The sequence below is a fragment of the Python bivittatus genome, unplaced genomic scaffold (assembly GCF_059951505.1).
Source record: "Python bivittatus isolate LINGU-HERP-01145 unplaced genomic scaffold, Pbiv_v1 ctg000220_np1212, whole genome shotgun sequence".
Classification (NCBI taxonomy): Eukaryota; Metazoa; Chordata; class Lepidosauria; order Squamata; family Pythonidae; genus Python; species Python bivittatus.
The window spans coordinates 31,963,745-31,979,528 of NW_028277048.1; the positions used below are offsets into that span (position 1 = coordinate 31,963,745).

Below are 15,784 nucleotides of genomic sequence, written 5' to 3' on the forward strand. Positions count from 1 at the left end.
TTCAACCACCCCTGGTACTCTGAGTTAGTATTTCCCCTTTTCGCTAAACGTGCAAGTTGATCTGAAACAGAAACTGTATGCTTTTTACTAGCAGATCAGTTTATTGAAGTTTCTTCTAAAGTTGTTAGTTTCTGCTCAGCTATGATTTGGATAGAGAAAATATTAAGATATAGATAGATTCCTCAGGTTAGAATACAAACAAAACCTAATGGTGGAAATTATATACTCCAAGAAGCATTTGAAACAGCTTTGCTCAATTACTTTGCTAGCTGATTTCCCCTCAAAACCAAGCATAAATGTCCTGCAGAAAGAAGGCAAAGTTAGAATAGTTTTGGTGCTTAAAGGTGAATATACTTAAAAAGTGAGAAAGTACCTTTCCTTAATTGCACTTAACTGCAACACAAACTGCTCTGGGAACAAGAAGAACTCAGCCTCCTCTTGCTGTATCCTCATGATGTTGCCTTCATCTGATCCTACTCTGCATATCAGTGTTAAGGTGGTGTTTCCTTCTTATCCCAATGAATTTGCCATGGATACAATCTCATGTGCCTCACCAAGCCTTGCTGTAGAGTCACAGAGAATCGCCACATCAATAATCCCAAATATTAAGGTTCCTGATATATTTGAGTCCGATAAGTTTGAATGAGCAAAGCCTATGTTTTGTTTCAACATGCAACAGATTCCTCTTTCCTAGATTCTAATGCTTCTGATATTATTTATGGATGAGGAACTATGCCAAATACATTCTTCTTGATACTTTTCTTGATCAAAGTCCTTTTTTCCCCTTTTTGTAAGATCAGGCCTGCTGGAGGCAAACTTTCAGCCTGGCAGATAAGTCTTAAATTTTGTTGGTACTTAGTTGTTCCAATGATATCAATGAAAGAGATATCAAGTACCCAGTCTTATGCAAACTCTGATGATCCCTCCAAAACAGAGATCTCAGCGGTCTTCAGATGCCTTGCTTAACTTACAGGTCTTAATCTTTCTTTATTTGGATAAATATACGTTTGTGGACATGCTTGGAATGTCTGTGTGCAAGGCTTATTAACTCTTAATACTCAGCTCTTGTTTGAAGGCAATGCTATGGTGAGCCTGAAGAAACATGTTTGCCCCAACAGAATTTTCAACTTGAACATAGCTGGTAATGCAAGTGCTACGCTTGCAAAAGGTCAGAAGTATCAAGATTCTAGGGCAGCGCTGCATGATGTAATGGGCATGTAGCTGCTATGTCTGTTACCAAGGTCACAAGCTCAGTAGAAGTCAATGGACCACAGGCCATAGAGGCAAGTAAGTAAAGCATCAATATTTAGTTAGACCACCACTAATCAAATGACGGTGGCTGATTCAGCAATATATTTTTAAAAAGCACAATATATCTCTGGAATGACAGTAAAAATAACAAGGTTTAAGTCTCTTACAAAATGTGCTGAGACTTTATTTAAGAAAGTATCAGACAAGAAAGAGAAAAAGTATTTCACTCATTAAATCTTTAATTTTGCTGCTTTGGGGCAATGATGCACAAGGTTAGTCATTCATAATGGTCCTGTTCTTTACCAAGATATTTTGCTGCCTAAAGAGCTCACTAAAATATATTTCTTATGAAGCTATGTTTGATATTCCTGTCGTAAGCAGTTCTTTGTATGCTATGAGCCAGACTGATTTTATCCAAGCTGCTGATGTTGAGCAAATGGAAACAAGGTCAGACTTTGACCTTGATGTCAAAAGGAATTTTATTTTAAAAGCAACTTTTCTCCTTCTAAAGGTTTTTGTTACTGATTTGGGAGTTTCAGGCATATTTGCTTTGTAGATCCTCAGTTACAGTAATGCCATTTTCTCTTCTGTTGTATCTAATGCATTAGAGAGTCTAAAAACCATGAAAAATATGAACAAATTAATATCTGATTCCTTTTAAGCAGAAAGTCTAGCATGATCATACTCAGATTGGTCCCTGAAACTATCTTCAAGCATTTACAAAATGTAATGGATTTCAATGGGAGTTTGATCACATACCACCCTGACCTAAATCTTTGATATTAGGGGGGGTTTGGGTCATGCAAGCATGCACAAATATTGACAAATATAACCTATGAAATGCACAGGCGTAGATCAGTAGCAATTCCCTCTGATGATCCAGACCACGTACTGTGTTTTTTTCATTTTGGACACATATTTTGCTTAATTTTATTTATAATTTCAGTTGCTTTTCCACTGCTATGTGCTTAGCATAATGTATGAACCCATAAGTATCTGTAGATACACCTGATATAAGAGGAATCTGTTCATTTCCACAGACCTTCCTTTCCCCAGAGTTCTTACATGGAAGAAGGAAGTAACCAGCCAGTAAGCATGTTTCTAATTTAAAGGAGTCCTGGGCATTCTGCCATGTGAGCCTCATAAAGCTACACACTGATGATTGGTGCAATGTGTGAAAGCTGCCTAAAACCAGAGTTTCCTTCCCAAAGCTGCATATGCATTACAGGAGGATGCAATACCAGAACGCTTACAGGAATTTTTACCTATTCAGATAGACCCGTTTTTCTGTCAGCTGACCGTTCCCATAGTTTGGATCTTCATAGGGTTCATTCTGTACCACTTCCACACCTTCTCCACGATCACTCTGCTCGTGGCTATGTTTACTGATCATGTACAGCTGTCCAATTCTGTACTGCAATGCAAAAAGAAGGAAAATGTATATTTAGGGGCTGGGTTTTGTTTTTGCAAAATCCATAAAGTATCTACACAGTGAGTAGCACATTTAAAAATAATGAATTATGGAAACTACTAACAATGTTAAAAGCTGGCTGTTGTTATAATCATATGTTTAGGAATCCTTTATACAAAGGCCCCTTTGGGAAGCTTTGATAACCATCTAGCTAAAACTATAGTATGATGGAGCTAGTTTCTACATCTGTAAATTGTCCCACATGAAATGGTCCCAAGACTATGGGGGGAGCAACATTTCAACCTACTGCATATATACACACCCAAGCTTTGAACCCTAAGTGCAGCCAGTGACCGAAAATGCTCCATGGATTGTCTCATTTGTCAGCTCAGTTCTGTTTGTGGATGTTTACCAGATCTGATATTTCTTACTCCATTAAGTTTGGTCTAACTGGGACATACTATACAAGTAAAATCTCCTGCAAGCTGAGTTGTGATTTTCTGGCAACAATATGGACATGGTTTGCCATTGCCTTCTGCATATAGCCTGAAGCTCTGGGACTTCCTTATGGACTCCACATATTAACCTGGGCATTGCAATTTGCTTAGATCATATTAAAGAAAAAATAAAAATAATGAAACACTGAAGGTATCTTCAAAGGGTCTTGGAAATTCCTTTGAATCTATTTGTAAATAGAAGTCCAAGTTTCCCAATGATTCATAACTGTTACAACAAGAAAACATCATATGAAATTAATTGAAACTAATTGAATTGCAGTTATGTGAAACCAAGGACAATTTTGGGGAGGACTTCAGTTAAAAACCTTCCAGCTAAATATTAAAAGTGTGGTATTTAACTGTTTTCATAACAGAATGTGATTTCCATTTGGCTTAGTTAAAAACGTCTCTTAATGCAGTTTTTAAGTCCTGTAACACTAGTTCTGTTTAGTGGAATTAGACACAGCTGTAAATATTTGAGTAACCAAACTGGGTAGTTTTTGAAGTTCATTGTTTCCCATTTTGTTTAGTGTTGTGGTTAGACAACGCTAAACAAAATGGCAAGTGTCAAATTGCAGTGCGATTTTCAACATGAAAAACTATTCTGGAGTTGCTAAGGATGGAAAAGAGAAAGACCCTGCAATTTAAAACAGAATGAGTAGCCCAAGCTATATATCAATATGTCTCCTGGAACTTTTGAGATGCACATTTCTCCAGGTACTACAATCGGGACTGTGTCATTACCAACAATAAAACTCTACAGCATGATCCTTTTACAAAAAGCCAACGCTTTGACTGTAGCATTAGGCTTGTGAACGAACATTTACATTGTTATTTTTAAGCAGTGCTTAACAAGAGCATAAAATTTTTTGTTATAATTAAGGTATTCCACAGAGGACCACTTTTATAGCATAATATTTAAAAGCTTGTGAGTCTTCTGACTTGGGGAGATGCTCTTCCTCGTTAAAACTGCAGAAAGGCAGATTGCTCCCAAAGCTCAACCTTTCCTCTGTTGATGCCAAGAATAATTTTACGTCAGAGATCTGGCTTGTATATTATAGAATACAGCGCTAACCCTGCCACCCGCCCCCCCATCCGAAAACTAACTGGAAAGAAAAGAAAGATAAAAAGATTATGGCCTTGACTTTCTGACAGTGCTTTCACAAAGGATAGCTAGGGACAAGCTGCTCTAGTCACAACACTGTAGATTATATGTTGAAGAAAGAAAGGTACAAAGTAGAAATGGGGAAATATAAACCATTTTCTGGAATACATTAGTTCCAGGGAGAGCAGCAATGCCTAAAACAGTCCAAAAATGCTTACAAACATCCAAGTGGAGGATATTTAGGTCATTCCACTTCTCCAGTTTACAGTGGGCCTACATTTCAATTTTTTTCTCATGAGAAACAGAATGAGACAGTAGATCAATTTTAGGTGCTTGAGCCTTTCAGTGTATTTTGGGGTGTATGCGAAATACTTCAGATGATGAACTTTGTCCACAACATCATTTCTCCCTCATATGACTGACCTTTTTACTAAGCATGTTCTAATTGTCAGCTGGAGTTGTGCGTCACACAGAACTTAGAGAGAAAAAAAATCCTTACTGATACACAAGCATTAACCGCATAAATGCCAAACCGAATTGAAGTCTGAGCTGATGAAATAGACTGTAGTCTTCAGAAACGTATGTCAGAAAATTATTTGTTGCTTTTGCTTCAACAGTCCAAAACAGCTACCCTTTGGACTTTGCATTTAGGAACATCAGTGTATTAATAAGGAATAAAAGACAATGAACAGTGAATTATTAGCAGGGTGGAGTTTATTTAAATGAGTAATCAGTAGAATTTAATGATGTAAATCGCAGTTTATTCACCAGATAGGAAGACACCATCAATATCTTTTCTGTTGGGTACAAGAAGGGTCAACCAAAGCCAAGAGCAGCTTGGTGGAGACATCAATATAGCAACTTCGAAAAATATAGGCTTTTTTTGCCATGGGAATATCAACTGACCAAGAGACTGGGAGACTGGTGTTGCTAGCCAACCAACCAACCAACCAACCCATCAATATTGACCGTCAGCTGTCAAAACAAATCTGGAAAATATTGGAGCTCATTGTAGTAAAGGGGCAGGGATTGCCCCAAGTCCCTCCAAAGTAGTATACCAAAGAGCTACAATTATCTGTGCTGTAATTGATTCCACTCTCTTTACTTACACTTCACAGGGTTGTGTAGTTCTTTTGCAAAGCCTACGCAACCAGAAACATATAATGAAAAAAAATGGTGCTCTCTGGAAATGAAAAGGGTTCAGTGTAATCCACTCACCCTGAATATAGCTCAAAATGTCTAGTTTGCAGGGAATATGTAACATATAATTAAAACAAACTCTGAAAGTTGTAGAGAGGAGAGGCTATGAGCTATCACAAGTTCCTAAATACTTAACAGCCCTCAGTTGTATTTTACAGGGCTATCTGGGCTAACCCTGGAAGTTTTTAGTGGTATCAAATGCAGCAGGCTACCCACTTTGAGGTCCTAATCCCTCGGCCATATAATACTTCATCAGTTGTGCTCATGCAAAGTTGTTTCTAGGCCCCCTTCAAGTTACTGGCTCACATATAAAGCCTTAATATTTCGGCATGAGGTAGGGATGCCTTATTTTGCACAACCAAACTCAGACGCCATTGCGACCAGGTATGTACAAATATGACACAGGCGTTTTGCTGAAAACAGATTTTAAGCAATCTACACAAGTGCTTTTTCTTGGCTGCCAGTTCAAAAGAGCTTCTTATCTTCATTATCATCCGCTCTGAGCTCACTGTATTTAATTGCTCTTAACTATCTGCTTTGCTTCGACTCCATTGCTTTCAAATGTTTTACATCTTCTGAGCTGGTGCTACCTGTGGGAAAGAGTTAAATACAGCATATGTATTCCCTTTCTCCTTTTTCAGCTGCTGACATATTACATTATATATAATCAATTGGCATTGGATTCCATATGAAGAAAGTCAGTTCCAAAATCTATCTTGGTTATTATTTTTCTATTCAACACACCTAATGTAGCACTTGGCATTTTACCATATTTTTAAAGCAAGTCCATACTAACAATGTATAATTTATAAAAACAAGACACAAAAGAAGAATAGAAAAATTAATACCTTAATTAAGGATGTACAGAATTCCTTAAAGATGTTTAAGATCTAGTATAAAGTGATATGTAATTTGAAAAGTGAACCTTGGGCTGGCAGATCTCTGACCAGAGTTGGGTGTTCAACTGTGTGAACACTCAACAACTGCTCAGCTTCAAGGCCACCAAGTCCTGCTTTGGGAAAAGGCAGGAAGTAAATGTCACATGTTTGAATCATCGGGGGTGTCAGGGCACTTACACCCTTACACAGGTGGGCACCCAGCTGTTTTGTAGGGCTCCATTATTGTCCGCTCAAAATATCCTTCTTTAGCTCAGCCATGCCTGTAAGATTTCAGCCAAGTCCTAGCCTAGGAACAAATGTAAAGGCAAGAAATCTGATATCTATTACCAGGTCCTGACCCTTTTACATGGTGGGGGGAGGGAGAAGCAGGGCAAGCAGGAGCTTGAATAGCACATATAGAGTTGAAGCACATCTGTGCATCTGCGCAGGGAGGAACGTACCAGCCAAACACCGCCTAGAACTGTTTTGAATTTAAGGAAGGGGCCTATGTTCCTAAAACTGTTTTGATAGCAAAGTATTAGGAAAAGTTTTAATCACTTCCACTTTTCCACCAATTATTCCCATTTTATGAGAAATCATCTAATGATTAACAGTATGATGCTATTAGCAAAGGTCGCTAAGCAGTTGGTATCAGAATAAGAAAGTGGCAACGCATTGACCCCCAAATACACACACACAGACATTTTCCCTGCTCTGCAGGAGTTCACTTTTAAATTGCTCATTAACATTGCTTTTCCCCTGTTACAGGCCCCTTCTTTACAATGCAACATAAATCAATATAATGGATGTTTACCATGTTATAGACCTGAGCATCTCAGGATGACCAACACACTTGGAAATAACTAGATGAACTAGTTTCTGGACCCTGTTCCTCTATACAGCCTCACTCACCATTGTATACAGAAATAACCATGACCGCATATGATCCAGCCAAACGTAAGCACATTTAAGTGAGTCCCATTGAGCTCAGGGGAACAGATTTTCTTCTTTTACTGAGTTATATATGTATTGTTTGCACACACTGCTTGGAGCTTGTAGAATGGGGCTGAGGCTGGGGCATATAAATTATGTCAATAAATATATAAATATTACCATACTTGCTTTTCCCCATACAGCAGAAATTTACTTGTATATCCAAAGTAAAACTGTAATCTCTGCCTTTAAACTCAATTAGCACAGTGAAGTGACGTACAGTATGGGACCACGTCCCTTCCTGTGCCCTGGTCTCTCATGAGTGCTGCATAGCGATATCTACGTAAAAATGAAAGCTGTGTATATTTACATCCATTTGGAAAATTCAGTATTCACATACAGTACAGGACAACATTTCTCAAATCACCAGTTACATTAGACATAATTTGCCTATTCATTTGGTCTTGAATCCATGCTAACCTAAATTACTCTGCTTCTACTGGTTTAATTTCCTTGATACATTTTCAGTGCAATCAGATTCTCTCAACTAGGTTTTTGGTAGCTCAAACAAGCCCAAGCTTTTAATTTCCTCTCATAAAATATGGTGATTCTATATGGTGATTTTTTTTTCAGCCTAGTTCAGTGACTAATCATAACATTATGCCTTCCACAAACATGTTTAGGTTTTTATTTTGGCCTCTTTCTTCTTAGTCCCTAAGGGATGCAATGGATACGACAGCAGTACATTTTTTATTTAAACTGGTTCTCTGAGCTACATATTAATGCCGTGTGTATATGTGAATGTGAGTATGAGTGTGTGTCAGACTTTTACAGCACACAGAATATACGGAAATGAGAAGAGCTAAGCCTTCCTTACTTATCCATGTATGTGAATTCACATCCCAGGCTTCACATCCAGTGTTTCGGCCTTATGCTAAACAGTCATTGTTAGAACCACCTAGAGCAGGGTTCTTCAACCTCAGCAACTTTAAGATGGGTGGACTTCAACTCCCAGAATTCAATGCTAAGGTTGAGGAACCCTGACCTAGAGAGTGTCTGATAAGGTCATCCAGGCCATTGCTGATTCAGTTTCCCCCAGAACCGCTACCACTACCACCCTACCCCAAATTAGGTGTATTTGCTTTGTCTTCAGGAGGGAAAAAAGGGAAAGCCAGAGCTTGCTGTGGGAATCCAGAGATTCACCCTGCAAGCTCTGAAGTTAAGGATCCAGATATTTATTTAGATTATTTATATGGCCACCTATCTCACAACAGTGACTCTGGGCTGCGTACAAAGATTAAAACAACATCCACAACAAATAACCCATGATGCCTGAGGTTAAAGATCACATCAGCAGCAGAGCTTACCTAACTATGTTGGTTAGGTAGCATGGATCCAAATCTGCAAGATGGTAGACACTGGCAGGGTCATTATGGAATGGTGAGTTTAGCTACCTGTCAAGTTGTCCAACCAACAGGATGCAGGCAAGCATGGAAGTACGCTATGCCTGTGACCTGTTGATTGGGTTATTTTGGTCCAATAAATACCTTGGCTGACAGGTCACATGCCAGGAAGAGGGGTACATGATCTGGTCCTGCTTACTAATTCTGCTGGTTTCTCCCCTCCTTGTATTTCTGCTTTTTGACAAAAAATGAACATATTTGCAGGCATAGCACTCTTCTCTAAGGGAATGAATCCTACTAAATTTCAGTTAGAAAGTTTCAGGTTGTTTCACCCAAGAATGGCCTTTGCATGCATTCTTGGCAGAGAGGAGTGCTCCCTCTCTCAAAAATTACTCATTCCCCTCCCATTCCTTGCTCCATTTTTTATACCAGTCAAAAATAAGAGAACTGATGTGTTCCTGAAGAACTGCTGATCTCCACATATGAGTATCTTCCCAGACACTTAGAAGTAACCTGTGTAGGAAACAAAATGGTGTACAAGGAGGCAAGCTGGCACTACCCCTCTTCCAACCACAGCAATAAAAACAATAAGTGGTACAGTCATCCAAATTCCCTCGTCAGAAGCTGTGGAACACTCTCATAGATGACAGAAGTAGGCAAATTCAGCTAGTGGAACTAATTTCTCTTTCCCGTTTTAAATTGGTCTTCTGTGCAGCACTCTTGTGCGCGCGCTCTCTCTCTCTCCATGTTTGAAAAATGGGTCTAGCACTCTCTCAGGAGAATGCTAAACCCATGAATGGAAGGAGCCCATGTGATACCTAACAAACATTTTGTAAAGTCCTGGCCAGGCATTGTGCAGGAAGATGCTTCTGCCCAAGCCAAAACAGCCAGGGAGGGCATTTTCAGAGACCAGGAGGAAGGGGGAGGGCCTGCAGCAACCTAAAGTAGCCATTAGGAGCTGGACAGATCTCAATCCCTGACCACACCAGCAGCCGCATTATCGGTGAAGTGTGCTACAGCACATTCATGGCAATACTGCACTGGGGGAAGAGTGAAAACCCTACTTTATGAATGGAACAGCTAAAGACAACTTCAAGTTGCTTCAGTTGTGGGCTGGGGATGAGACAAAGGCAATGCAACGAGGGCATGTCCCTTTCTCTGTATTCTAAGCTTTGCAAGAGCAAGTTGGCTGATGCCATACTTACTACACCCAACACAGATACAGAGAAGCTGACTCTTGTGGGTAGGTGTGCCCAGTCCATTGAAAACTCTTCCTATGGGTATCCCAAATGACAACATACATCCTGACACAGACATATTCTATCACAGGCATATCCAGATGTAGCCATTTTCCTGCTTGCTCCCTGCCAGTGGTGGTGGGAAAACCTGTTCACAGCTAAATGCTGCTTCCACTGTGCTCGGATGAATAACCCAGGGATTCCGCCTCCCTTTGCTGCTTGTAATTGGGAACAGAATCTTGTTTTATCTTCATTTTTTATGTTATAAATAAATTCAGATTAAAGAAAAGAACTGGCTGTGCTTTGCTTTGACAATGCTTTATGTGACATTTAACAATTTATGCAGCTGTTCCATCCCTGCTGTTTAAAGGTTACATTTGCTAGCCTTGTGTTTCCCTGTGACAGAAAGAGAATGCACATTTAGAAGCGCATCCCTAAAAAGCCACAAGGGTACTAAATTTACTTTGTCCATTGTGTACCTCTAACAATGATCGCCAAGCTCTGTTTCAGAGATAACATGCTTTGGTGAGTCCATCCTGAACCTTGCTTTATTGGACATCAGTCCAGGAGGTCAAAGTATGGGTATTAAGTGGGGATAAGCCATCTTCTGTGTGATATTTATAGAACTAGCGTGGAGAGAAACGGAGTTTCTCTTTAAAAGGAGTGGCCTTCCAGTAGTTTGGCTCTAAATGTATTTTGCTGTTAACTGTGAAGTATTTAAAAAAGCAGCACTTTCCATAATGCAATTCAGTCATCATGTTAAGGCTTAATATGGTTGAATAAATGCAGTTATCAGGGTCTGTAAATCATGTTATATTGGTCACTGTGCTGATTGAACAAAGCCAGCCATGGTTTATTCAATCAAACCATGGCTTAGAGGGATCTTTGAGTTGGTCTTCATATATTTCCCTTGTTATTTACATGTATTTATCTTTCCAAGTCGACTCTACATTTCTCATGTAATATTAAAGTGGTATCCAGATAACCCTCAATGTTGCTATTTTAAACAGAGCATTATTCTATATATTCCACACATTTAGTATTAACTTACACTATTTTGCATATGTAAGTTGTCCTTCAATTTTCTCCTCATCCTGTCCCTCCAATCCTCCAGCAACAGTGGCAGAAAAGTGGTACTTATGGCATATCCCTTAGTTCTCACCCCATCACTACTTTTGTCTTCTTCTTTTCTGTCCATCCTCTTCTCCGTTATTTCTCCACTGAAGATTAAACCTCCACGCACATTAAACCTCAAGTCATTCCTCTTTGGCTTCCTATGATCTACCACAGGCCTCTACAAACCATGAATGAATGAATGAATGAATGAATGAATGAATAAGAGATATGTTCATCACAATGATACAATTATACCTTTCATACTTGTGTCTCAATGTCGAATGCAAATAGATAAATTACCTGCTTTGCATTACAACACAAATTTCTTCATTTGTGCACTCCTGCGGAGGTCTATATAAACCACTATGGTTTAGTATACATTACTGTGCTGTAGTAATGTGTACTAAGAGTAGCTTCAGAAACAAAGTACTTTCAGATGAAGCTTTTATTTTTATCTTCATTGAATTTTACAGGAAATCCAGGGAATACTGCATTTCATCTCTTACTCTTCAGGACTTTTCCATCACTTTTTATACCAGAAAAAAAAAATCTGTTAAAGAAAAAAAGCACTGGTTAGCTCCACAATGACTTTTGATAGTTAATGCTGGAGACACCTATCTGGAAGTACCCACATATTCAAAATATGGGCATGCCAACAAGATGGAAATAATAAATTAAGGGACTTAGGTGGAGGCTTTGTGATTCCACATTATGATCAAAAAGGAGAAGAGTAATCTCCTGAAACAATGTGGGCATTTCCATATCACCACCATTTCCTTCTCCAAGCCCACACAAAGCAGTTGGAAGCCCACCTCGGGTTCATCTTCACCTCAGCTAATCTTAAAACCTAAGAACATGAAAGGTATTCATGAATTGGTCAGTGCCCATCTCCAGCTGACCCATTACAAAAAATTGGAATTCTTCCTATTAGGAGAAGCTACACATACATACACACACACACATACGTACTCACTCTTTCTCTCTCTCTCTAATGGATAGGAAGTATAGATACATACGGACAGTACCAACAAAACTATTTAACTTCAAAATTAATAATTTTGATAATAAAAATAAGAGACAAATGGGAAAAGAGAGAAAGAAAAAAATAGCTTGGAAAATTATATTACAGTATAAAGAAATAACTCCCCCAAAAGTGTGTATATTGTTAGAAAGTTTTCTTTCTTCCCCATTTGTTGAAAGAATACTATTTCAGTTGTGGACAAAAAATACATATCAACAATCCATCATATTAAATCAGGTGTAGATTTCTTCTTTGGGTGTTGTATGATAATTCTTCTAACCAGCCCCTATGCCTGAAAATTCCACAGTTCTTGATGTCTACATAGATTTCAAGCTTTGTTTATATAGCCAAGAAGAACATAGAACACAGAGTGAATAATGCAGAGTCGTATTAACCATACTGTTGTTGACAAGACCAAACCATATGAGTTAATGTTTCAATAGAATTATATCTTCAGCAGCAATGTGGTTGCAACTGACACTTATTAAACATTCTCTGAGGAAGTATTTTCTTTCAGCTTCCTATAGAAATGAGTTACTGGCTTAGGCTCCACAATTAATTTCTCTAAAACTATTAATCAGAAATGGTAATAGCACCATTCGATGGACCAAATTTACTTTGAGCTAGTATTTTCCATGTATCTCTTGCAGCACTGCTCAGATATCTCAAATCATCCCTGGACAGCGATCCTAATACGTTCCAAGATCTCAGAGGCAACAGATAATAACGCCTGAGTTTAGAAGATATTTTCTAAGCAAGGCCTAAGTCAAACATTATGAAACTGTAGCTCAGAGGCAGGCAATAAGTTTAGACAAGATTTCCCACCAATGGAAGCACAAACTGCCTGCAAGCCTTGCAGAGTTGCAATGTTTCAAAGTAGAAGGCCAGCTTTTCTTAGATAAACCTGCATGAAAAAGAGAGGGGGCAGGGAAGACTCAATTCTCAGTATCCTGGACATGCTGTGTCTGATTCTGAACTGACTCAGAAAACCTGATGGAAAGACCCTGTCTACTCAGTCACTCTGTGTGGCAGGTATAGCAGGAGACAGAACAGGGGAAAGTGATTTAGTTTTTTACCTTCCAAGCTGATGAGAAAAAACTGGCTGGGCTTGGAACTAGGAAGTGGATCCCTGTCCCCACTTTTAATTGCATTATTCATCTCTAGCAACAAAACAAGAAGGAATACTGTGGCCCCTTAACAGCTCTCAGACTTATGACGGCATCATGCACACAAGTTTGTGGTTAATAAACTGTTAAGTCATTAAGGTGCCACAGTTCTGTTTGTTATTTTTAGAGCATGGGGTTTTAGAGGATGGTTAGCTATGCGGATGGAGAACTGAAGCAGACAAAGACTTCTATGCCACAGCTCTACGCCACCAGGAGATAATCACTGGGTTTCTGCATTGTGCTGAGCCCCGAGTCGTGGAGAAACTACAACTAGCTGGCTATGGTAGGTTAAGTCATAATATGGTTTGCCTGCTTTGTTATTCTCCCTATGTAGGAAGAAACCAAAAGGAGTGCTATTAGACACTATTTTAAAAACAACGATGATTGAGCCCTTATTATTTTCATATACAATTTTTTATTTTTTATTCCATTTATCTTTAAACACAGTGTACAGTGAGATCAGCTTTCTCAGTTCTTAAAGGAGGGCTGCCATGCTAAGCTAGAAGGAGAAAAACAAATAAAAAACCCTGATAAATCTGGTACCAGTGCAGCTCTCCACGGCTCGTGTGGGAACCGGATGGACAGGCGAATTCGAAGAGGTGGAGGTCAGAACCCACAAAACACAAGTTGTAGCCGCTTAAGATGTGGGTCACACCTGCATGCTAAACTCAGCTGTAGAGTATTGCAATGTGGCTCATTGTCTCATCTGAACCTAGAAAAATGGTCATTATGGGGTTAGGTGAGTAACCAAGATCTATTTTAGGCTAAGTATAAAATAGCAATCTTTTAAACCCCAATGAATGTCTGGTGAAGCAAAAGTACTCCTATATCAGCGTAACTGCTGTTTCCGTTTCGTTTGTCAACCGCTTCAGGCATGTGCAATAACCCTTCCTGTTTATTTTACTATTTTTCACTTAAAACTTTTCAAAATGCTCTACATACCCAGAGGATGAAATAGGAACCTCTTCATACTGTTACTATCGCCACACTTTATCTTTCAAAGTTCTGATGGTGCAGTTATTATTTGTGTAAAAATAGTATGCTGTTTATTATGTAATTCTATACATAAAGAATTCCATCGGTTACAATAACACGGCAAATCACGTTGGAGCAGAGTTACTGGTGTGGAGCAGGGTGCTAGTTAAACTGTTCAAATAATAAATAAATAAATTATACTCCATAAACTCAGAGCTACGTCCACCCAATAAAACAACCAAAAAACTGCTCAGAGAAAAGGGAAAAGAATGCTTTCTGAAATACAATCATAAGCAACACTTGCTAAAAAGCAGGCAATGAAAGGGGTAAACTCTTCCCACAGAAGATTTCTTCCAGGATGGAAAAAGGAAGGAAGCCCTCTGGGGATTTGTGTGTGTGCATGCACCTTCAAGTCAGTGTCGACTCCACTGTTGTCTGGATTAGTCCCTGCAGTTTTCTTGGCAAGATTTCAGAAGGGGTTTGCCACTGCCTGCTTCCCAGGGCTGAGGGAGAGGGACTGGCCCAAGGCCACCCAGCTGGCTTTATGCCTAAGGCAGGACCAGAACTCACCGTCTCCCTGTTTCTGGACCGGTGCCTTAACCACTACACCAAACTGGCTCCACTAAGGACTTTACAGCTGCCAAAAGAAGTACCATCAACTATCTTTAGGCTACTTTAGGCTCAGTCTCCTGCCATTCTGCCGCCAGACCCTGTTCCACCTGCAGAAATGGGCTCATTGTCCATTCCTCACCCATTCACTCCTATTGTCCTAACAGGTTTGTTCGGAATGATTGTGGGAGGGAATTCTCCTCAGCAGATTTCTCCACCTGCAGGATGGGAATGGAAGGTGCCCCCTATATAAAGGAAAACAGCCTTTGCTTAATGTCTGCTAAGAGTGTGTGCAAGTGTGTCTTTGTGTTCCAAGTAAATGTAAATATCCTGAGATCCGCTGGGTATGAGATCCTTCTGTTTATTCCACAGCAATGCATACCAGAGATGTTTCTGTGTCTGAGGCTGGCTTCTGGGCTTTATACAAATCAGTCTGATGTCCTCAAGAGAAATTGGATTACAATCTCCGCGGCATGATAGGAATGCTGTCCAATACATCTGGAGGGCACCAGGCTGGAGAAGAGTTATCCAAATTATCTTCTTCAACATCGGCGCTCTGCATACCTTTGTTCAGCCAGCAGCTACTTGCTGATATTAACAGTTCTAACCACAAGGAGTTAATTGTCTTGATGCAGTATGTAGTGGTGTAGCCCCAAATCCTATTCTACCAGCCCTATTTTACTATTTGGTCATTGTAAAGTGAGTGACTTGGGATTTTTACTGTTCTAACACAATATAATAATGTTTTTGTTTAATATGGTGTATTCATTGTAAGGCACAGGTGATGTCTTCTAACTGAACGGCCAATTAAGCCTTCAGAATACAGAGATTTGAGCAAAGGTTTGAGGGCTGAGGTAAATAAGGACACAGTTTGAAGGTTTATTATTTGGGGGTTGAGATAAATAAGCACACAATAGGCTTTGTGTAGAATATGGTTGTTGTAGTGATTGATCCTTTGACAAAACCTAGGACTTGGTATAT

The 15,784-nt window shown here is 39.4% G+C and overlaps 1 protein-coding gene across 1 annotated transcript in view; it reads right to left on the reverse strand.

Annotated features, from left to right (window-relative positions):
* The window catches only part of PITPNC1 (phosphatidylinositol transfer protein cytoplasmic 1), a 142,133-nt gene that overhangs the window by 68,852 nt on the left and 57,497 nt on the right, over positions 1–15,784 (reverse strand). Inside the window, exon 2 of the mRNA XM_088138275.1 lies at positions 2,517–2,665. Within this exon, the coding sequence (XP_087994401.1) occupies positions 2,517–2,665 (149 nt within the window). The remainder of the gene's footprint in view (positions 1–2,516; positions 2,666–15,784) is intronic.